Below are 24,806 nucleotides of genomic sequence, written 5' to 3' on the forward strand. Positions count from 1 at the left end.
TTTCCAAGGGAGGATTTTAGTGCTTTTCTCCACGTGATCATTATTCTGTTTCATCTTTTTTCCTTTTTTTAATCATCTACTGTGGTATATCATGAAATGTTACCAGAATAATACATAAAGTAGGATTTGAGGTAGTTTAAGAAGATAGAAATGAAGACAAGAAAAATAAGAGAAGAAAAAGAAAACATGAGACATCAAAAAATCTTTGCTTGGCCACTATTTGTAAAGTGAGACTTAAAAGAAGATAAATGTTATGTAAATACTCGTCAACTGTGCCCCCACCCCAACACCTATCCAAGTATGGGCTATAGAAAATAGTTTTTTTGACATTGTCTATATTTTTGATTCAGGCATAACTTTAGGATTTTTTTGATTAAACAAATTATTTTAATAATATGATTAAAAATGATGACTTTACATATTAATTTTATTGAAGTGGTTTTTTTCCTACATGTGATTTAGTTTTTCAAAGATTATGATTATAGTCTTTTAGTGGTAGGTCATCTGTTCCTACTTTCCTATCTGTTAAGTTTTTACTCTGCCACCCTGGGTTGAGTAATTGAAGCATTTGTAAATCTAAGTTGTTGCTTTCCAAATGCACTGGGTTCTGATTTAATGGACAATATAAAATAATTTGAGCCTAGAGTTCCTTTGTGAGCATACTGACTACCAGTAGAGGTGTAGATTGTAGGCTGTTTAATGGTTTTGTCTTTTATTCTATCCTTTGGATTATATTTGGTTGATCCCTGTCCCTCTTCCCATGGATGTGTTTTAGCTTCTTTGTTCTAACTGAGTGTTTTTTGTTTTCAGTTTCTGCTGGGTTATTACTAAACACTTGGGCTTCTTTTTTTTTAATATTTATTTTTTGGGGTAGATGGACACAACACAAAGCAATGTGGTGCTGAGGATCGAACCCAGCGCCTCGCACGTGTTAGGCAAGTGCTCTACTGCTAAGCCACAACTCCAGTCACTATGTTTTAGCTTCTTTGAATGCCTGTTAATTTTAAGTTAGGTGCCAGGCATTATGAATTTTACCTCACTAGAGATATCTTACATTTTATAATATTCTTGACCTTTGTTCTGGAATACAGTCAGTCATTTGGGAATAGTTTCATTCTTTTAAAATTTATTTATTTTTTTAAAAAATCAGATCAGCATGTGGTCTAAGGCTAATTTGCCCCACTATTGAGTGCTCTCCCTAATGTTATATGAACAATGCATTTTCCCCCATCCCTGTGAGCACTGGTATACTGTTCTATGGACTTCTTTCAGGATTCAACTCTTTGCCTGGCTGTATGTGGTTTTCTCAGAGGTGAAGATGCTATACTGAATCTTCAAGGCAGATTCTCAGATCTTTGCCTTACTTGCTTTCTGTGAAGCTCTTTGGAATTCTGTCCTGTACCTGTAGTTGATGTGGTCTCTCCAGAGACTCAGCTCTATCTTCTTAACTCATAGACTCCTTTGGACTATAGTTGAGTTTCTTTTCTCTGGACTGTAGCCTGGAATCTCTTCTAAGAGGTAATAAGCGCGGCAACCTCTCAGGGATCACTGTCCTGCATTGCCTGATATTATAAACTCTTTTCATATGTTTGGTTAATTTTACTTGTTTAAGTAGGAGGTTAAATCATTTGGCCCTTGATAGTTTATCTTGGCCGGGAGTAAAATTTTCTTCATTCTTTTTTATTGATCACTCTTTTTAGAGCCCAGCCTTGATCTAATTCACCATGTCAAGTATGCAAGCAGGTGCATACTTGTGCACAGATGGGGTCAGTATGAAATGCAGAAACAGGTATTGCTTAAAACACTGTCTTCAGAGCTGTGGTCAGATGTTGCCATTGCTTACTTGGAGCTGGATTTAGGGTTTTAAACAACACTGTTCTGTGTACATATTATTAGTTTCCTACTTGTACTGTAGGAAGTTTCATGGAGTTTGCTTCTGGCTTAGACAAGGGTCTGCAAGGAGTGAGGCCAGGTGCTGCTTCAGGGACCCTCTGGCAGGTCAGGAAAATGAAGACAGTACAACAATGTTCCACTTACCCTCTTTTTCTGTTCCAAGAATGACATAAACCTACAAAGAACTGATTTTAAGAAGTTGTGGGTCTGGGTTGGTACAAATATGAAGAAATGACCCTAAGGCCAAGGTCAGAACCATTTGGTACAGTTTAACCAACAAGGCTCTAGTTTATCAGGCTCTTTTGCACCTCTGACCATTGGTGGAGTAGTCTTATCAGAAGGATAGCAGTGACCCTAGAGTAGCAAGGAGGCAAGAGGAATATTTATTTTTCCTAAATTAGGAAACTAGCCATGATAATTGTACAGAATTGTAAAGTTAAAGAAGAAACTATCTATAGAAATAATCTTTGGAAGCTTTTCTTATTTTCCCCTGTGTATTCATTAAAATATGTTATGTAGTTGTCTAAATATACACAGACTTGCATTGATTGTAATTGGTAAAATGTTGATGTCAGGGACATACTCTTGTTATCTACAGAGTGTTTTAGATTTTGCTTCCTTTTTCCATTTCATAATAAAGAATTTTGGATCTCAAAAAGTTTGAGTACAATCAAGGTTTTTGGTAGGGTGTTTTGGCACTAGTCTGTATGGTATTTGGCACAAGTTGTATTGTTGAAGATACTTGAACCCATGGCCTTATATATTGGGACTTAACTTGATTTCTGCAGGTTAATGACATGAAACTTTGGAGTTTCTTTTAGAGCCTAGAGAAAATAGCAATCTGCCATATTTCGCTTTATTGTTTTAAGATTGCCATGTTGAGCTTTTTGGTGTTGGCGGGTGGTGGTGGGCTAAGGCAGAGGTGTATTTTGGGCCTCCTTGTGGTTTCTTGGAAGCAGCAGTCTCATGATTGTCTATGAGTGCGTGAAGTAGTGGGAAATGGAATAAGTTGTATTTACCATGCTGCATCATTCAGTTTATCTAAAGTCTTCCCCTGTTCTTCTAGGTGAATGTTGTTATGTAATTTTCTGTTATCAAGTTTTTGGATACCAACTGAGTGATAGAATTATATTGAATAGAAGAAGTGAACTTTGTAGAAGATGAAGGAGATGCAGAGGACTCTTTGAAAACTTTGTTCTATCTTAAAAAAAAAATTGTGGGGCTGGGGATGTGGCTCAAGTGGTAGCATGCTTGCCCGGCATGCGTGCGGCCCGGGTTCGATCCTCAACACCACATACAAACAAAGATGTTGTATCTGCCGAAAACTAAATAAATAATTAAATAAATTAAATGTTTAAAAAAAATTGTGTATTGTGCCTTTAGACAAAAAAGATGGAAAACAGTTTTAGGGCTTCAGGACCTTATGTTTTGACTTTGGAATTCCAGAAGAAATTCATTGATTCAGTATCAGATACAGAGCATGTCTCCCTGCAGTGTAATTCAGTATAGCCAAGTTAAAGAACCAGCATAAGTATTCATCATCACATGAATGGATAAAGAAAATGCCGCGCGCACACACACACACACACACACACAATGGAGTTTTATTCAGCTATAAAGAAGAATGAAGCCAGTGGCAGTGGTGCTTGCCTGTAATTCCAGCAGCTCCTGAGGCTGAGACTGGAGGATCCTGAGTTCAAAAGCAAGCCTCAGCAAAAGCAAGGCTCTAAGCAACTCAGTGAGACCCTGTCTCTAAATAAAACACAAAAATAGGGCTGGGGAATGTGGCTCAGTGGTCAAGTGCCCCTGAGTTCAATCCCTGGTACCAAAAAAAAAAAAAAAAAAAAAAAGAAGAAGAAGAATAAGAATGAAAGTATGACATATGCAGGAACTGTAGAGCACTGTGTTAAGCAAGCGAGCAAGACAGACCAGAAAATTAAGGGACTTGTGTATTCTCCCTGTGAAAGCTAGAGAGAAAAAAAGGGGAAAGGAGGTGGTTTGATCCTGTGAAATTAGAAGGGAGACCAGTGGAGTGGAAGAAGGGGACTGGGAGGCGAGATATAGGAGAATGAAATTTATTAAATTATGTACATATACAAATAATAGTGACATTATGTATAATTTAAGAAATAGAGCCTTTTAGTTTGAAGTGTGTTCCAAACACTGCTTTTTTTGAGCATGCTGTCTTGAATGTCTTGAATGTATATGATTCCTATTTTGGCTTTGTTAAATTTGCAATTTTCCTATTGGGATTTTATTCTGGGACTAATTGCCCTTTGGGTTGGGATCTTGTCATTCCTTCCTTTTGTCCAAATCCTCTAACCTTAATTTTGTTCTAGAATCTATCCTGCATAGTTTCTTCATATATGTTTAGTTGAATAGTCAGGGAATTTAAGTTGCATAAAGTTTTCATGTGTTTAAATAAAAAAAACTGCAGTCATAAAGAAGAGCTCAATAGTAGTTTTCTAAAACAATCTGTAAAACTGATTTTCAGAAATAGGTATTTTCATTAAATATACATTTAGTTGTACATTTTGGTACAGAAATCTGCCAGTTGTATATCTCATTTTTACAGCCCTCTCTCCAACTAATACAGTAAAAATCAATTGTCCTTTCCCATTTGTTCACCTGTCCCTGAGTGATACTTAGTTCTGTAAAGTATGAAAGCTAGGTGGTAAGATGATTAGCTCAGATAATTTTCCTGGTCCTGTTGAATCCTAGGATGTGAAGTTTAACTTATATGAAGTTTGCCTATCTTCACAGCTACCTAGATCAGTGGAATGAGAGAATTTCGGTAACTAGAGTCTAATCCTCATTTTGAGGGAACATTAAAAAACAAAGAACAAAATGCTAATAATATGCACCCCTGTGTGCTGAGATGGTGGAGTGGGCATGACTTGTCATATGACTCATTCACAAACCAATGCTCCTTGTGAAAATTACCACTATGCAGATATTCTCCCCTCCCCCATCCTCTTAACTACCAGGTGAAGCAACTGAAAACTTCATCCACTAATTCATTCCAGCCAGAGACAAAGACCTGTTTTTTTTTTTTTTTTTTTTTTTCTGTGAGAGTTGGCTTCCACTTCCAAAATGCTAATTGGCATCAGCTGCATTCAAACACCACCCAGGCTGGGGGCGGGGTGGGGGCTTGGGGGAGGCAAGCAGCTGCCTCACGGGAAAAAAACCGAAGGAAGTCTTCCTTTCTTTCCAAAAAGACCTCCCTGTCAGGTCACCCTGTTCTTTTCCTTTTTTTCTTCTCTTTTCCTTTTTTAGTTTTTTTTTTCTTCCATTTGTGTAAGATGTGGCCCCCTAAAGAAGAAAGGTCACAATAATTTGCACTTTGACAATACAAAATATATAAAGCCATGTAATTTTGCCAATCCAATTTTCTTTTCATATGTGGGATTTGTTATTGTTGTTACTTTTCAGTTCTAGCCAGTCCCAAGTTTGTTTAGTGTAGTATCTTCTTTAGCTAAATAAACTGTTTGTTTTGGTGGTAATGGTAGTGTTACTGCCCATTACCAGTGAAAGTTCCCTTTCCCCATAGGTTGAAGTTGGAATACCGGAGAAATGCTAAGGCAAGTGTAGAAAGCAAATTTTATTTAAAGAAAATGTTAACACAAGAAGGGGTCCCAGAGCTGGGTGTCCATGAGAGGGATGAATCTTGTTTTTCAGTTTACGGGTTTTCTGTCTTTTTATCCCACCTATGCAGCAAAAAGGTAGAAAAGGAGCAATTCAGGGATACCTATCCCCATTTAGCAGGGGAGCAGTCCAGGGAATACTCATTAATAATTCCCCACTGGGAGGACTGTCCCTTTGGAGGCAGGTGACTTTGGCCTTGAGTGAGGGGGAGGGGGATGTGTCCTAAAGGCATTAACATTTCAATATCCCAGGGTTATTGACTTTGGCCAAGAGTGTAGGGGATGCATCCTGCAGTATTAGCATTTTCTTTCCCTTTGAAGCAGCTTCCATCTTCCTGATCTGACCATCTGTCTACACTAACTGCCTGACCTATGTCTTGCTTCATTGGTACATACTATGTAGTGTTAGCCTGAGACCACCAAACTTCTGTATTTCACCTCGTTGCCACGGCATTAATGTATATATTCACAAGTGTTCTGTGTATCTTAATCTTGCACCAAATACAGTTTAGTAATAAATATTCTTTAATACCAGCAAAAAAAATATGCTTTATATAATGGTTATATCCCACCCACCCCCATTTGGCATAAAATTTGCAACAATTCCAAAGGGAGACTGGAACTCAGAAGTTGGTTCAACATAAAATACTGTATATTCTGTATAATAGCATTAGTCATAATTAGGATTCCAGTTGTAGTTGGCTCAGAGCCATTGGGCAGATTCTGTATTTCTGATTTTTTTTTCCTTCCAGGAGTGGGCATTCATAAATAGACAGAGAATGACAATTAGTGGTGCTAAATGTCCTTTTATTTCATGTCTATTAATTATTTATTTTAAAATCATAAAAGAGGGAATATTCAAAGTATCTGTATACATTATCCTAAACCAATAATTTTGAGAGGAGAATATGATTTTCATGTGCTTCAGAATTTGACTCCTCAAGACCTGGGAAATAGTTTTGAAAGAGACATTGGTCTGATCACTATATTTCTAGATGATATTTAAATTGTTCAGTCTTGTTAAAAAAGCTATTATCCTACTTGATTGCATTTAAGTTGTTCTTATGTTTCATTGATTCCAAGGTGCAGCCCAGTTCTGAAGATGTTACAGTGTGAGTCCTATGGTTCCTGATGCATCATGGTTTCATTACATAAAGTAATGGTGTGTCTCTATCAGTTAAATATGCCCCAGGATACTCTGCCAGCCATTTTTACCAATATCTATATGTGGTCTATGGGAGCACCAGCATGGTACTGAACCCTTAAGCACTCCAAAATGTGTGCTTGATTTCTGTCTCGTTGGGATATGAAAACATCAAGTGACCTGGAAGCCCTCCAGTCTTCCTAGAGTGGTGAATAAATTAGATCCTGGAAGACTCTGATTCGTGTCACTAAAAGAAAAAAATTCATTGAAATTCATCAAAAATGTCATGATCCTTAATTATTGATCAGGTTTCTCATAGATAGTCTTTTTTTTGGGAGGGGATTGAACTCAGGGGCACTCGACCACTGAGCCACATCTTCAGCCCTATTTTGTATTTTAGAGACAGGGTCTCACTGAGTCGCTTATTGCCTTGCTTTTAGTGAGCTGGTTGTTCCCTCCCTCCCTCCCTCCCTCCCTCATGGTGTCATTAAAAAAAAAAAAACTTTATTTGTTTATTTCTATGTGGAGGCTGTTTTTGAACTCGCTGTCCTCCTGTCTCAGCCTCCCAAGCCACTGGGATCACAAGCATGCTCCACTGCACCTGGCTTCTCGTGGATGCTCTTGAACAGCATTTACTTTTTGTCAAGAAGTGAAATGTGTTGGCAGAGTATGAGAGGAACAGTGACCCTGGTAATGGCTTCACTAGGAGTGGGCATGAAGGGAAGAAGGGGTAAGGGACAGAACAAGCCTCTGTGATCCAATAAATTCATAAAGTACGCAGAGTAATCAGCTGGCCCATCGTTCTACTAAGACAAAATAAAATTGATAGTTTGACTTTTTTCCTTTTATAGTGCAATATTGCTCTTTTTTGTGTTTGTGAAAGCTTATAGGTTACTGATTTTGAACAAGAATAGAAAAATCAGACCTTTCTGATCACCTGCCTGCAGTAAATGAATATTTGGGTCAGTGAGCCCTTTCAATAGGGGCATAAAGGGCATTCAGTAGGAGTCTGATTGTGGTTTTTTGACATGTTGTAATTTTTTCAAGAACCTTTCTGTCTTGACAGGATCTCCTTAGGGTTGTCCTGGACTGTTTCCTACTTGGACCACGTAGGTGGCTTCTCTAAAGCATGTTGTGGAGAGTTCAGAGCAAACAGATTCAGTATATCCCCTGCCAATGAGCAGGGACATTACTGTATTATGTCCATCATTCTTGGTGTATGAATGTGAGTGCATAGAAAAAGCACAAGTAAAGCTTTTGATGAATTGGACTTTCTGGTTTTCTTTGGGGTCTGCTTCCTGGTACTGTTAATAAAAATCACCACCCTGTTCTGTTTTAGTATAAGATTCCTTTTGAAGAAAGATCTTAAACAGGTCTGTTTTTCTATATTGGCCAATCTAAATACTGGTTTTGTTTGTAATTAAGACACTTTTATTGAGTATTTTATTTTTCATTGCTCCTTTCAGCATGACAGTATTTAAATCACAGATGGAAGGTTTTCCTATGTGTGGGGTTAGAATGAGAATTATTTTGTAGACTGTACTTTTGGCCATGTGATTTCTGTTGCTGTATTGGTAGTTATCATCTATTAATGCTCTAAGGCACCGTGTTCATGGAGTATACTCTTATAATATTTACACTAAGCAGGAAAGCTACCATTTTGAGAATCACTACTTTAGGGTGACTACATGTCTTATTCTGCTTGGTTTCCAAAGCAGTAATGCACAATTGGATTATTTATTTTCCTTTCCCCATTTCTTCTCATCATTAATGTCTAATTAATGATATTGATAGGACCTTCCTTCATTCTTCCTTCCTGCCTCCCTTCCTGCTTTGCCTCATCCCTCCCCTCCTCTCAGGTACTTAACCTCTCAGCCACATCTCCCCGACCTTTTTATTTTTATTTTGAGGTAGAGTGTTGCTTAGTTGCTTTGACCTTGCAATCCTCCTGTTCCAGCCTCCTGAGTCCCTTGAATTACAGGCATGTGCCACCACACCCAGCTGAGCTTTCATCTAAGATATATTTATAAACCGAATTTCCTTAGGTTCTGGAGATGCTAGGCTAAAGCAGTAGGCATCTTCAAATTGTTGTGTGTGTGCACATATATGCTTGTTTATGGGTGTGTGCTCTGTTGCTTTTTGTTGCATGTGTACACATGTACCTAGACCATTCACAACCTCCAAGTTGTACCTGGCTGGAATTTCTTCCCTAGGTGTATGTAAGAGAAAAGTGAAGACCACAGGCTTCTTAGCTCTCATCTTTCATAAGAACAGTTTTTTTTTTCTTCCAGATTTATACCACCATTTGTTTCCTTCATTCCCCTAACCCTCCATCTCACCCAAAGTCATCTTTTCTTCCATTGCTTATCTTATTTTAATAAGAGAATACGGGAGAGCCAAGTTTGAAACCCTGAGAATGAAGCAATCTTTTGTTTCTTGAGGGACAGAGAACTTTAGCTTCTTTTGTTATTGCATATTTTGGGGGGAAAATAAAGTCCCCTATATCATTCAAAAGCTGTGTGTTGTTTTTTCCTCCCCCCTCTCTTAAGGATGAAGAAGAAGAAATCAAACTGGAGATAAACATGCTGAAGAAATATTCTCATCATAGAAATATTGCAACATATTATGGTGCTTTCATTAAAAAGAGCCCCCCAGGACACGATGACCAACTCTGGGTAGGCATGTGTTTCTGAGTATTTTGTGGGCTTTTCTTTGTGGTATATTCTTAAGCACATTAAGAATTGTGCCAGGGTAGACCAGAAACAATGGAATTCCAAGAAGAAAACATAGGATCAGCACTCTTAGTACATCAGGCACAGGCAATGCCTTTCTCAATATAACAAGCAAAGGAAATAATGCACAGAGTTAATAAATGAAATTAAAAAGTTTCTGCACAGCAAAGGGAACAATTGGGAATGAGAAGAACAAACCCACAGAATGGGAGAATTTTTTTTTTTTTTTTTAAGAGAGAGAGAGAGAGAGAATTTTTTAATATTTATTTTTTAGTTTTCGGCGGACACAACATCGTTGTTTGTATGTGGTGCTGAGGATCGAACCTGGGCTGCACGAATGCCAGGCGAGTGCGCTACCACTTGAGCCACATCCACAGCCCAGGGAGAAAATTTTTGCTAGCTATACTTCTGACAGAGGACTAATGTCTAGAATATATAAAGAACTCACTTCACACTAAAAAACCAAATAACCCAGTTAATAAATGTGCAAACAAATTAAACAGATACTTCTCAAAAGAAGAAACACAGATGGCTAACAAACATGAAATAATGTTAAACATCATTAGTAATTTTGGGGGAAACACAAATCAAAACTACACCGACATTTTCTCTCACACCAAGTAAGAATGGTAATCATCAAGAATACAAACAATAGCTGGGTGCAGCGGTGCACCACACCTGTCATCCCAGTAGCTAAGGCAGCTGAGGCAGGAGGATCAAAGCCAGCATCAGCAAAAGCAAGGTGCTAAGCAACTCAGTGAGACATTGTCTCTAAATAAAATACAAAATAGGGCTGGGGTTATGGCTCAGTGGTTGAGTGCCCATGAGTTCAATCCCTGGTGGGCCCCCCACCCAATCCCCCAGAGAGGGAGTGAGTTAGGGGAGAGAAACAACAGAGGAAAAGGGACCAAGGGGTGGGAGATAAGGAAGCAAGGGAAAGTGCTGGGAAATATATTGGCCAAATTATATTGTAGTATTGTGTGCATGTACCAATATGTAACATTATTATTTACAACTACAATCACCAACAAAAAATATGGAGAAAAAGAACTTAGCAAGGGACAGGAATGAAAAGCAAAGAAAGGTCAGTAGCTGGTGGATTCTAAATGCTTCCTTGGCCTTTGTTGTTGAAGATAAACTAAATGTTTACTTTGCTGTTGATTTCACACATTGCATGGAAAAAAGTTAGCTTTGTCTTTCAGGAACAATCTTCCAGGAGGAATGTGACCATATAATAGCAAGGAAATTAGGATCTTGGAAGAAAAATAATAAGAATTTTATGTGGGAGCCAGTTGATATGAAAACTCAGTGAATTTTTTCTTTTTTTGTAACTACCTGGAAGTGAGGCAAAGAATATAAGAAAATTTTTGTTAATCAAGGATTAATGATAATACTTAATTTAAAAACGGTAAATATTTAGGAAAATTTCTGAAATCAACACTTTGTAGCCTTATATCTTCATGAAGACATTTTTATTCAAGATGATGTTTCACATTAGTTAGAAGGGAAAAAATACTCTTATTATCTAACTTCAGTCATTAAACTTTTAGAATAGTTAATTTCTGTTTGTATATAAATAAAGCTGTAATCATTTTTCAATCAGATATAAATACTGCATTAAAATTATGTAATTTGTAAATAATAGCATTATCCTTTTAAATTAAACCCAGTTGATACAAAATGATTTAATAATGATAAAGTATGAAAAATAGAACATGTTTGAGGTTAAAATGAGAAAGAATGTAAGAACGCACTTGAATCCGATTTCTGATAATTGGGCTGTGATAAAGAACAAATGGCACTTTTGTGCCCACATGCTTAGAAGAGGCATCTTGGCTGGTACATGCCATAGAGTGTTAGGCATTCTCAGTCTCTCAGACCACATGTGCAGAGTGAATACACAGGGGCATGGAATGAGCTGTCATCAACTTGGATGCCTCTGAAATGATCACATGTCTAAGTGTCCCGGAAAGGGAGTGAATGGAACTGCATGTCCTCACTTCTCTGCAAGGTGAGTGTACTGAAAGCTGGTGTGTTGATCACAATGTGTCTTGTCTGCCCTGTAGCTTGTTATGGAGTTCTGTGGGGCTGGGTCCATCACAGACCTTGTGAAGAACACCAAAGGAAACACACTCAAAGAAGACTGGATTGCTTACATCTCCAGAGAGATCCTGAGGGTAAGGAAAGCAGGAGCTACCATGCCTCAGTGGTGATCTTGTATTTACATTTGCATTTTCCTAGCTCCATTGTTGTCTTTGCATTAGTTACACCTATCAGATAATTCTATTTTTGACAACCTAGGTCTCTGTATAGCCATCTAGGTTTCGTGGTTTAAGCAGAAAGTATACTTTTCTGTGTGGGTGTGGCACTTGAACCCAAGGCCTTGTGCATGTGAGGCAAGCACTCTACCAACTGAGCTATATCCCCAGCCCACCTAAAGAAAGTATACTTAAACAAAAAAAAAAAAATTAATTTTTTATATCCACAGACTGTGCATGTGTGGATCAAAAATATTCAAAAAAATAATTGCTTTGTACTGAGATTGTAGACTTATCATTACTCCCTAAATGATAAAATAGCAAATTATTTATGTAGCTGTGATACTGTATTAGCTATTATAAGTGATCTAGATGTGATTTAAAGTATATGGTAGAGGGGCTGGGGATGTGGCTCAAGCGGTAGTGCGCTCGCCTGGCATGCGTGTGGCCCCGGTTCGATCCTCAGCACCACATACCAACAAAGATGTTGTGTCCACCGAGAACTAAAAATAAATAAATAAATAAATATTAAAAATTCTCTCTCTCTCTCTCTCTCTCTCTCTCTCTCTCTCTCTCTCTCTCTCTCCTCTCTCACTAAAAAAAATAAATAAATAAAGTATATGGTAGAATGTGTGTAGGTTATATGAAGATACCATACCATTTTAAATAAGGGACTTGAGCATCCTTAGATTTTTGGTATAAGAAGGTGTTGAGGGATACCATGGCATAAGCACTCTTCCCTCCCACCTGGACACCCAGGGACATCTGTAGTTTTTGTGTGTTTCTCCGAATTTGTGTTCAGACCTAATTGCAGTGGGAATTTCCTTTGGAGATTTAAAAGGAAATCAAGAGTGGAAGGAAGAGAAATAATCTCAAAACTGTTGGTTTTAAATGGCATCCTGTGCTTAATAAATCAAGGTTCATTGTGCTAAATGCTGGTTTCAAAATCATCTTGCAGACTTTGGCATTAGGTGATAGAATCTGTAGCAGGATTTACAAAGAATAATTCTAATGTTTAATGTTATTTATAGCCAGTTGCAAAGCTGCCTAATGATCTTAGAGTAAGGTTCTGAACTGCTGTTTTAGCAGCAGTGGTTTCTTTAATAATAAAGTCATTATGATACATTGGCAGAGGGTTTTTAGGATTTCATATTTTAAAGTTGTACGCAACTTACTAATAGGTATCCTTTTTTATTCAGCCATTACCATGTTTCTTTCTACTTTAACCCTAAATTACAAACTTAAATTACTTGATGCACTTTTATTTACCTACCATGTCTTAAAAATAAACACTGTGTTGTTAAAATGAAATCTAGTTCTTCTGCTTTCCCCACTAATTAAAAAAAAAAAAAAACTTCAAGTAGTAGTTATTTTATTTCTTTATATAGGTAAAGTCAGTAGCTTTACCTATAAAGAAGAAACAAAATATAAGATTCATACAGGGCTACAGATTTAAAAACTGCCATATAGAATTCCTAAATAAATGTTTAGTTCTTTTTATTTAAATAGTCTACCAATAGGAAATGTAGTGGTACATGGACCATATTTTTATAATCATATGCACATATCACCGTTATATTAAAATATAAGAGTCTTTTATGGTTATTGTAGGAAGCAGAGCCTAAAAGTGAGAAGCTAATTAGCCTGTCCTACACAAGTGAAGGATTACAGTAAATAGCAGGCAGGGTGAAACCATGGTTAAGAGGTTTTGATGGTGGAGTCAGTCACAACTGGGTTTGAGTCCTGCTGCTGCTTCTGCTCATTTACTGTGTACTTTCTGGGCATCACAGAGACCAACTATGAAATTACTATTGTTGGAATTAAATCTGTGTTCGTGAAGCACTTATTGTATTCTGTACATATGTGTTGTTACTATGTAGTTAGTATTCTCTGTTTGAACATGTATACAATATCTTTTTTGTGTATAATTCTATGATGTGATTTCTTAAGCAGGGAATTATTAGCTTCTAGAATAATGTCCCAGATGTCAAAGACATCAAAGATAGTTTATATTTTTTTGTATACCCAACAAGCATTGTTTACCTGTCATGTATAATATGTACATTTAACTATCTTACTACCATCAATCTCAGGCAGCATTGAAAAGAAACTGCATTTGTTTGTAGCTCCTAATCAACTTCAGTGTGATAGGCAAATTGACATCTTTTTGTGATGCTACAATTCTTTTCCATCTCTGAGTGTCTAAAACAAGAAGTTTCTTACTGTCATCTAGAATGGGAGTTTTTCCTACAACAAAAGTTCAGATTAACTTAAAGCATACAAATGCCTTATGGAGATATGTATTTGTTACAGGAGTTGCCAAGAGTTGGCTTTGGTAGAGAAAGTGGAATAATAAGATGAAGTTGAGGTTTCATGCAAAAGGAGGGCAACCACCACTGAACAGATAACCTGGTTTATCACAGACATGGTTGTGGGTAGCAGGTATCTGTGGTGACAGAACTTTTCCCTGTTCCTTAACAGATAAAAGATAATAGATTTAGATGATATGTTGAGCTCTTCTAAGGGGCAAGGGTTGGGAATATGTAAGCCTCAGCCCTCAGCAGAAGTGTTCTCTTAGGCCAACCCACTGAAACTCTCTGGACCACAAAGTTTACTAGCAAGCCAGTATGTTCTTTTTAGTGCACTTCCACATTTATATTCTGTGCAATAGTTTCTTATTTATATAGAAACTGGTATTTCATACGTAGAATGTGCACCTAGAGCTTTCTATAACCACTGCTGAGGAATATCCTTTGTTTTTTTCAGGAAAAATATTTCCTAGTTTTGAAACGTTGATTAGTTTCCTTGAGCATGCGGTATTTACTGAGTATTTCTGACTTATCTCTGCTGAGGAGAAGTAATTATGGCCTGTCTTCTGGCATGAGAATAGTCACAAACAGTCCTGGGTACTTCATACAGAAAATGTATTCATTGTTCTGAATAATCATAACTCAAGTTAACATCATTACCGAGCTGTTAAGACACACCTTGAGCAGTTTCCCAAGCAGAAGTTGTGATCCTTAGCAGTGTGTGGACAGGAAGATAGGCATGGTTCCATGTGCATTTACTGCTAGCAATGAAACAAGATGTAGGCCTACATGGGTTTGAGAAGACATGGATACTTAATGTTTGTTGCTAAGCCTGTGAAAGTATAAGAATGGGGTTTTGTAAGTTAGAGAACAAATTCATGTGAAGTAATAGAAGTAGACATTTTTGTCTCCTTGGCTCTTCCATGTCAAATCATGCTAACAGGAGGACATATTTCCTTTCTATCTAACTAGGGCACTAAGGGACCATATATTTTTAGACATTTTTCTCTATTCAGTGCTTATTGGGATAATATGCACATCCCATGTTATAAAGAGTAAACAGCCATCAAATAAGGTATTTTATTTCATAGGCAGAATAATAAATGAATTTAGAGCTCCCCATGTTAGAAAAATTTATCTTCTACAGTGACTATTATATTTAATTCATATCCTACGAAGTAATGTTAATAACAAATCTCATAAAAATAATCAAATCCTTATTCGTGATCTACCTTTTAAAAAAGTTTTTTTTTTTTTTTTGTAGTTGTAAATGGACAACATACTTTTATTTATTTTTCATGTGGTGCTAAGGATTGAACCCAGTGCCTCACATGTGCTAGGCAAGTGCTCTACCACTGAGCTATAGCCCCAGCCCTGATCTACACTTTTTGATCAAGATGTTTCAGAGTATATAGGTTGCTGGTATCTTAAGGAGACAGGCTTCATATTTAGCTTCTCCAGTTAAGGATAAAACAAACAAAACAGTTGTGAGAATGATGGCTGCTATCTTTCAGACCATATTTGGATGCAGCATGTGGTTTTGTTCCTCTACTACCTCTCAAGAGAGACATGCTCTTGGGCTTCATTCCAGATAGAAGGTCATCAAAAAATGCTATATGCCCAGTAGGGTTTGTTTTCTTGGGAAAGAAAGATATTTTAATTCAACACAAGGCTCTTTTCAGAATCATTTTACACTTTGGGTAGAGGTGGGATTGATTAACACTTAGCAGTTTGTCACTGTACAGTGAGAAGACAAGATGACATTCTATAACTAGATTTAAATCCGCTCTAGCCCTTTGTTTTTCTTTTGGGATTTGTCTAGTGCAAATATACCCATGGTCACCCACTGAAAGATAGACATTGGCGTGGGAAAGGAACCACCCTGTACACAAATAGCCCAAATTATAGCAGAGAAACTGTAGATGGTAATCTAAAGTGTGTCTTAAAGGCACAGCTCATAAGTGCTCATGTTGCGGAGGGGAAAACTAGCCAGTTGAAGTTGTGGTTAGGTGGGTTTCTTCTGTATGACAGTATTGGTGATGTCTTCCTAGGTATGTGCTAAAAGAAAATTTTATGTCCTAATTATGAACTTAACGAAACTTTTTGGATCACGTATACTTTGTTACAAAAGGTGTGTTGCTGGCTGTTTACTAATGGGGACAAAGAACTAAAATTCTAATCTGTCTGTCCTTTTCAGGGACTGGCACATCTTCACATTCACCATGTGATTCACCGGGATATCAAGGGCCAGAATGTGTTGCTTACGGAGAATGCAGAGGTGAAACTTGGTATGTGAGGGATGTGTGGCATACTTGCCCCTCAGGCAACTTGCTGCCCTGTTTACATTTAGCTAAAAGTTCATTCTTTTTTTTTAATATTTATTTTTTAGTTTTTTAGGTGAATATGGTATCTTTATTTTATTTTTATGTGGTGCTGAGGATCGAACCCAGTGCCTGACAGGTGCTAAGCAAGCGCTCTACCACTTAAGCTATAACCCAAGCTTCTAAAAGTTTATTCTTTTACCCATGTTTTCTGTTTCTGTTTCTGTTCTTAAAAATGTGGGCCTGGGCTTACTGCTTAGCCAGGCTCCAATCTCCTTTCTCTTGGGCTTCTCCTCTGATTTGTTCTCTGTACAGAAGCCAACTAACTGATTGAGACCATGTCACATTCCTGCTTAAAGACCCTTAGTGGCTTCCTATTTTACTTTAGATAAAATACACTTGAACTCTGCTGGTCCATAAAAAGCCTTGTAGGAACTGGCTCCTACTATTTTCCCACCCCATTTTGTGAGCCTCTTTTATTTCCTTTCTCAATCACTGTTTTTTTCTCCCTACTTCTTAGAACTTGCCTCAGGGTTTTTGCACATACTGTTCCCCATTTGAAAGATTTAACCTCTATTTTGAAACCAAAAGTTTTCTCCTCATCTGCAGGAGGCTTTATTTGGCTCTCTTATCTGTCTTGGGCTGTGTTTCTTTTTCCTTTCCCAGCACTGTTCACAATTTATAATTACATGATTATTTATTTTCTTGTATTTCTGTCTCCTTACCAGAATTTAAGATCTGAGAGTTTATGACCAGGATTGTTTTGTTGTTTACCAGTATATTCTTACCCAACACCTAGTATGTTGCCTCCAGTGTGGTAGATTTTTGCTAAATTTCTGCATGGATAGATAATTGAAGACTCTGGCCGTCCCAGAGATGGCTTTACAATGATTTTTAAAAAAATATTTTCTGTTTCCCTTAGCTGGATCTGAACTTCTTCCCATCTAGTTTCATATAATGGTTCTTTGAAGTTTTTAAAAAGTCTGTTAGAATTAATTTTTCTTTCATTGAAACATTATACAAACACTTTTTATCCTTATGCTTACAAGAATCTAGTCCATCTTCCTTTCAAAAACCTTGGCACAATAGTTGTACTTTAAAATTTTCATCCTTGCTTTGTTGTGTAGTGCCTGTATTTACTGATCACCTGTGGAGGACTAATCTGCGTATTTGGAAACTCCCCTTAAAGCTAAGATAGGAAGCCCTTGAGTTGTCCTCACTTAATGATTTCAATGAACCTGTGTATATTGGCCTTCTGCTGCCAGGCCTATGATAGTCCCTCAGTAATTACTTAGTGATCAGTTGCTGTTGCTATCCAAGTTGCTGTGAAGCTTGCTCAGACTTTCTGTGCTTACTTTGTGGCCCATGCTTACCTATCTTGAGCATTCAGTTAATGAGCCCACCCCCAGCCCAGTTGATTCCCAAGCATGTTCTGTACACAGAATTGGAACCTTTGACACCAGTGAATTATCTCAGCAATTCATAGACCCGTTGGCATGAGCAGCTCCTACTCCTCTGTGCACTTCTTAATGGGGTCATGGCAGTTTGCAGGTAGTGATAATGTTGGTAGATACTGATGGACAGACATTCTGATGTGGACTTTCTGTCAACCCTGCCTCCCACCTGTGAAGTCAGCAGAACTCCTCTGAAGTTAAATTGGGCAGGAAGTAAAAGTCCCTCTGAAAACTCAACAGAAATCCCAAGTCCTTCTGGGGATGTTTTTTGTATATTCCCTATTCTCTTTATTTAGAGCAATGCTTTATTCTTTTCAAGAAAACCTTAATTCTGCTTAAAACAAAGAAGCTAAATCATTTGGAGTGTAGGTCATTTCTCCTTGGGACTTTTCTGAACCTGTACTCATTTATGACAGTTGTGTTCTTTGAAAGCACTAGTAGTCATTCATGCAAAAGACCCTCTGCTGATCCTGGACCACACCTCCCAGGAGTTTCCATATGGCAGAGGATCTTGCAGTCTTAATGACTTTGCTCTGGAAAGGACACTCCTTTTGGAAGTGTCCTACTTTGAAGAGTTTTGCAGGTTCATCAGACAGTGCTATTTTAGTTTACTATGAAGATACCTTTTCCATCCAGTTTTTTCTTTGCATCTTAAATTATGTTCTACTTTTTCTTCCTTTTTCTGTCTTTCACAGTTGATTTTGGGGTAAGTGCTCAGCTGGACAGGACAGTTGGAAGGAGGAATACATTCATAGGCACCCCCTACTGGATGGCTCCTGAAGTTATCGCCTGTGATGAGAACCCAGACGCCACCTACGACTACAGAGTAAGAGGCACCTACCTGCTTGGCTGGCCTTTCCTCAGTTGTAGGGGTGAATGGAGGTTGCTTATGTATTTCATACATACCTCTTAATTTCTCGAGGAAGACATGAGCCCCTGTGTGGGCGCAAATTTTCCAGAACAGTGTTAAGCGACTTTTTTGTCCATTTGCTTCACTAAGGATTGCACTTGTGTCAGACAGTACAGGCCACTGGGTATGTAGTACGTGGAACTTTTCTTCATGAGTACATTAAAAGTTTTCTCCCATTTGTTATCCTTTTTAATTTGAGGAATATCTTAAAATCAAATATATTTTTTAAATATTGTCAGAATGTGTAAGAGCTACATTTATAAAATTTTAGATTATTCTTGTTGAAAGAGTTTCATAGTTTTCATTTAGTATACAAATATATTGAGATTATTAGAGTGACCTTGAGGGACTTGAATCAATATGCATTTGATCCAGGTATAAAATCCATATTTGGTAATCAGACTTAGATTGGCTATATTTACAAAAATTTATTTTAAAAAAATCACCTTAATTAAACAAACTGGAGTGGTTAATGTACCCGTTAGTGATATTCATCGTGAAGTTTGTCTTAACAGTCCCCAGTGTATTTCAGTATTTATTTTAAGTACCCAATTACTGAGGCTTAAATTAAATCAATGCAGCTGAGGAATTTTTATTGTATCTTTTATATGGAGTTTTAAAAAATAGGTTACAGATTTTGTGACATTTTATTTTTTAATGTTATTGCATATCTCTTAAAATTAGAAACCATTTTTCAGTGTACTCAAAATATTATTATGCCTAAGTGAATTCAAATAATTCCTTATACAGAGTTAATAATTGAAAATCTTAATTAAGATTATAGCTGATTTGTCCAAACCAGTATCCAGTGCAGGGCAGGACGTATTTGGTTGTTTGGCCGTTGAGTTGCTTTTAATTTAGAATGCATCCCCATTTTTATTCATGAACCTGACTTGCTTAAGAAGTTGGGTCTATTGTAAAATGTTCTACTCTCTAGATTTCCCTGATGATTCCTATGTAATATGTGTTTCTTGTTTCCTGTCAACTGCAAAGGCTCAGTTATTGTCAAGGAAAGCCAACTTACAAGATGACCTCATAGGAGCTGGGGTACTTTGTGTTGCCTTATGCCAGGAAACCTACAGCCCTGCTTATGCCACCATTGACACTGCCAAAATGTTCTTTGGGATAAGGCAGTAAGCCCTTTGCACCCTTGTAGTACGGAAAATTCCATAAAAGTAAGGGAAAAATTTGTAGGTCTATTCTTATTCTTGTATTCAAACATAAGGGTCTATACTTTGTAAGATAATTATAGGTTAATCTTGGAAAACTTAAATTGAGCAACATTGAGTAATTGTAAGATCATGATAGCATAAAAATGAAATGTATACTAATGACAATAACTGTCTATATTTTTCTTTTTTAAAATAAGATTTGTTCTTCAGCCGGTGCTTATCAGATATTAAAATGAACAAAACAAAAACACTCGCCCTTGTGGAATTTTGAGCAGGGAACAAAAGTTTAATTCAAAATTTAAAGTTAACATTTCAGGGGAATCAGGAAGAATAGAGTCCTTGCATACAAAGACAGTTTACTTCCATCTCTCCCTTGTTTGGTTTGAAGATGGACTGCAGAGGCCCCATAGTATGATTTGAATTAGTGAATAAGTATTGATTTTTATGAATAGTTTTAAGAATTTTGTAAAGAATGGCTTCTGTCCTTTAAACTTAAAATCTTAATTACATTTGAGGTGCTAACATAAAATATAAAAACAAACATAAATCTGTTTCAGGAGTCTAGACATAATGCTTGTAAAGAAATGTGGGTGCACACTGAAGAGGAGAACATTCACTGAGCTGTTAGAGGGCTTTTACATCAACTGTGTCTGTCTCGTTTACAGCGATGAGTGGTTTTAATCAGCTAATCTTTATTATTTTAGGTATCATCTGTTCACTCACTTGTAAGATGTTCCTATAACTGTGTTTTCACTTTTAATATCCTGGCAAGTTTCTGTTTGTTTTGTACACTTGAAAGAAAGCCTTTATTTCAGTTGTGTGAATAGTCATAAGTGAGTTAATGGCTTTGCAGCTAATATGGCATACTGTTTTATTTTTGCAGAGTGATCTTTGGTCTTGTGGCATTACAGCCATTGAGATGGCAGAAGGTGCTCCTCGTAAGTAATTTTTCTTTACTTTTTAGCCCAGTTGTAATATGTAACCTAAACTAGTTCCTAGGCTTCAAAGAGTAGTTTCATGTATAAAGTGATTCTTGGTGGAGGCATTTGTAAACATTATAAATGAAATTCTTGATAACCACTGTCCCTTATGGAGATCTCTTGGTATGTATAGGCTGTATTTTCTTTTATTTAAGTAGAATTCACATGTGTAAGCTGAGATCACATCAATAACTTGTAATTTTGGGTTTTGCATTTTAAAGTTAATATCCAGTTAAACTGGTTCCTAAGATGAAATTTTAGTATTACTTAAGTTTTGACTTAATAAATGGAGGCATTGTTTTTATTTACAGAAGTTTTGAGGGGGGCGGATTATTCATGAAAATTTGTAAGAGTGTTTGCTTTTCCTTGGATTAAATCAATGAAAACTTTATAAAATTGAGAGTTTTGATCAGGTTTGGGATAGAATAACAGAAAAAAAAGGAAAAAGCCATATTTTCTGCTGGTTTCCCTAAAAGGGAAAGACAGTGTAACTGCCTGGTACATAGTTGCTGAATAAACATTTGTTGAATGAATGAAAAAAATCATTGACAACAAATTAGTTTGCAATACAGAAATGGATGTCTCCCTTGAATACCAGATGTTCCTCATGTTTCTTTCTAAGGAATTGGGACAGGGAAATATTGCTTGATCCTTTGTCTCAGTTTTCTTTCACAATGGGAATACTATTGTCTGCGTCTCCACCCCCACATTCCCAGCTGCCTTATAAGAATCTCTTGAAGGTAAATAAACACATGAAAATGCACATTACCTATGGTTGACATTAATGCATACATGTGTGCCGACCATCTTTATTGGAATGAGTGATTGTAGAGGTAGTAATAGCACAGAATTAGACAACTCCATTTTACTTCCACATTTTCACTCTTTCATAATAATACTAGCTATAACAATAGTCAGCAACATCTCTGAAGGGCTTAACTATCCTTACTCTGTTCAAGGCATTGTATGAAGGCCTTCCCAAGGTGTGTTCACAAGCAGTGCCTTGTTTAATCCTTATTAGAACAACCCTGTGAAAATACAACCATTTTCATTATAATCTTATGGATGGCTTAAAAAACATAAGTGTTTTTATCTTCTTTTAGGACTTTGAATTAATTTTTATCTTTGGTTCATGAGAACTGTCTAATGTCTGTTTGAAAGTGTACATTCTTCTTGTTGCTCTTGTTCTTTGTATATTTTTTATTTTTAAATGAGAAATTCAAGGTATGCCCAGAGTTCCAAGCTAGATGTCTAGACAGCTTGACATGAAGCCTATTAATTGGGCAATTGGAACAGAACGTTTGGTGTTACTTATGAATGAGCCCTAGAAGTCAAGAATGAGTAAAATAAGTGCCATACTGATACGACCGTCTCCTCTCCCCAGCTCTCTGTGACATGCATCCAATGAGAGCACTGTTTCTCATTCCCAGAAACCCTCCTCCCCGGCTGAAGTCAAAAAAATGGTAAGCTATGTATGGATTTTTTGTTGTTGTTCTTTTCTTTCTTTTTTAAAATCGCATTGTTTCTTTTCAGTTTACTTTCTTTTGAAGTAAAATTCTGGCCATTCTAATTTCAACCATTATAAAAGCCAAACACCAATTTAAAAAAACCAAATTAATATTTTTAGTCCTTTTTTTTCTTGATAAATCCTCTTTACAAAATAGTGTCAGGTTATCATGTGAAATACCATAGCGTGGTTTCTTTTTAATATTTAAAAAAATAAAATTAAATATATATTTAATATTTGCTTTTAAGTACAGTATACTTTTAAACATCTTTCCATTAAAACAGCAAAGCTATGTTGACTTGAAATCTCTCAGATGAAATAGGACTTTAAAATTAATGGACGAGTTTACTATAATTATTGTTATTAAGTGTTTTTTTGGTATGCTTGTTTTCATTCCAGAAGAACATAGTAACAGACTGGACCCCTCTCCTTGGCAGCCACCATCCTTCCCTTCTTGCTGCTCTCCTGCATATGTCCGATGAGACACTGATATCCCTGGGAGGGCTGTGATAACAGCCTTCCCCGAGGAAAGCCTTTAGAGTTTCAATATTATGGGAGTATGTGTTTGGGTGAATTTTAAAATCTTTAAGGGAGGGGGCCAGGCCCCGGATATCGCCGACCCCAACCCCAAGAGTTTTTTTTCACTTGTTCCTTCCTGAACTTTTTTTCTTGAATCTTTTTTTATCAGGTCTTGTCTACACTCAAGCTCCTCATACATATATGTGGGCCTTTCTTCCTTTCTCTGTTTTCCTTCCTGTTTCTTGGGCTTTTCTATCTTTATTGATGCTTACCTACTGTGCTCTGCTGGTTCCCTCTTACCCCCAACCTTTCTTCTTTTTAAAACTATTCTTACTAGTTTTCCAATTAATTTTTTTTCCTTAGGATTTTGTCTCTTCTGAAATATGCACAAAGTCTCCGAGTCTTCCATTCAGGATTTGTTCTTTTGGCTATTCCTGTCTACTCTGCTCTTGATTGCTCGTTTTCTGATCTTTTGCAGTTTTCTTTTCCCCTCTGGGGTATAGACATGTACATACATTTTCACCCCAGCTGCCTTTGTGCTTCTCCCTTTCCTCACTTTTTGGGTCCTCACACATTTTACTCTTACTTCCCCATCTTTATTCTAGCTGGATTTTCTCATTCTTTATGCAGTGTCTTTAACTGCATTGGATTCCAGATAACTGAGGCCATCTAATTCCATTTACCAGTTTTAGAGAGGTTGTCAAAGGCCACACAATTGCAAAGATCTTAGCTTGATTGGTCCACTGTGTTAAGATATGATAACTTTTGGCATCATGGATAGGCAGCTCCAGGGACACCAAGTGTATACAGTGAATATCACTTAGGAGTAAGGTAGGGGGTGGAGTAATAATTTTTTATCTAGCTCATCCTAAACCAAGTGATTCTTGTTTTTCTTTTTTTCTTTTCCCTGTCATATTTTATTGAGGAGTTTTTACTGGGAGGATTACTAAATTAATGCTCTGTCTTTAGGGTACCTCACACTCTGATTATTCTGTCTATTACTTGCAGTTTTGTATACTATGTGTACAATATACAATGATGTAAAAATATTGTGGTGTAGGTTGTGATCGGTAGAGATAAATGCTTCCTGGATTCTTTTCTTAACACTAGACTTCCATGATCATCCATTCACACCACTGTTCTCATTTTACCCAGGTATTCTAAAGGGGTTAGAGGATTACAGACATAAAACCTTTCTTTGGGACTGCTATTTTGCTGTCTACCAGATGTAAATTTCTATTACTGTTTCTGGAGAAATGGGGATTAAAAAGATGATTAATAACCTCTCTTCCAGCAGAATTGATTGTTGATTTTTAAAGAAAATATTATAGATGGTTGATTCCTGAATGTTGGTTGTTGTACACAAAAATTCCTTTGGAATCTTTTCACTCAGGACTCCAGTGTTTGGTCTGGGGAATGATTCATGTATTTGTATCTTTAATAAATTCCTTGAAATGATCCCCAAGGGCAGCAGGATTTAGGGATCTCTGAGTTAGAGCATTCCATTTTATAGTATTCTCTAAATTTCCCATGTTTCTCATTAAACACCTTCTTTGATGTTGAAGCCTTTCTCTGAGCCAATTCTAACATATTTCCGCATTCTTCTCCACTTTCATAGTAATCTCAGAAAATGACTTCTTATTCTCTGATATTTTTGCCCCTTTGTTCGTATTGTTCCTTCATGCTGTCTTTTTTCTCTCATCTTTGGCATATCAAACATCTGCTTTTTCTTGATGTCTAACCCACTGTAGTAGTTTTTGCTTTTTCTCTTCCATAAGTTTGATTATATATCTGCTATTGGGTATACCTAAATTTTCTCTGTTTCTATGTACATTTCTTATAGAGCCTACCATAAACAAATACATATATAAATATTTGTTGAATTGAAAAAATAGTAAGTTTGAATAGAAATAAAAATAATTAAAGTGATTCTTTAAAACAATGAAAGAACCGAATTAATTTT

At 36.8% G+C, this 24,806-nt stretch overlaps 1 protein-coding gene across 36 annotated transcripts in view; it reads left to right on the forward strand.

Moving 5' to 3' along the window:
- Positions 1–24,806, forward strand: part of MAP4K4 (mitogen-activated protein kinase kinase kinase kinase 4) — a gene marked incomplete at its 5' end in the record, with an annotated part of 184,358 nt that overhangs the window by 103,596 nt on the left and 55,956 nt on the right. For 34 of the 36 annotated variants that reach the window (XM_081264585.1, XM_081264615.1, XM_081264589.1 and 31 more), the window contains 6 exons: positions 9,231–9,356; positions 11,480–11,590; positions 16,178–16,268; positions 18,451–18,581; positions 20,721–20,775; positions 22,202–22,280. In XM_081264585.1, coding sequence (XP_081120711.1) covers positions 9,231–9,356; positions 11,480–11,590; positions 16,178–16,268; positions 18,451–18,581; positions 20,721–20,775; positions 22,202–22,280 — 593 coding nt within the window. The other 2 variants (XM_081264591.1, XM_081264620.1) reach the window with 2 other exon arrangements.

This window comes from Spermophilus citellus, assembly GCF_964194105.1.
Source record: "Spermophilus citellus genome assembly, chromosome: 13".
NCBI lineage: Eukaryota > Metazoa > Chordata > Mammalia > Rodentia > Sciuridae > Spermophilus > Spermophilus citellus.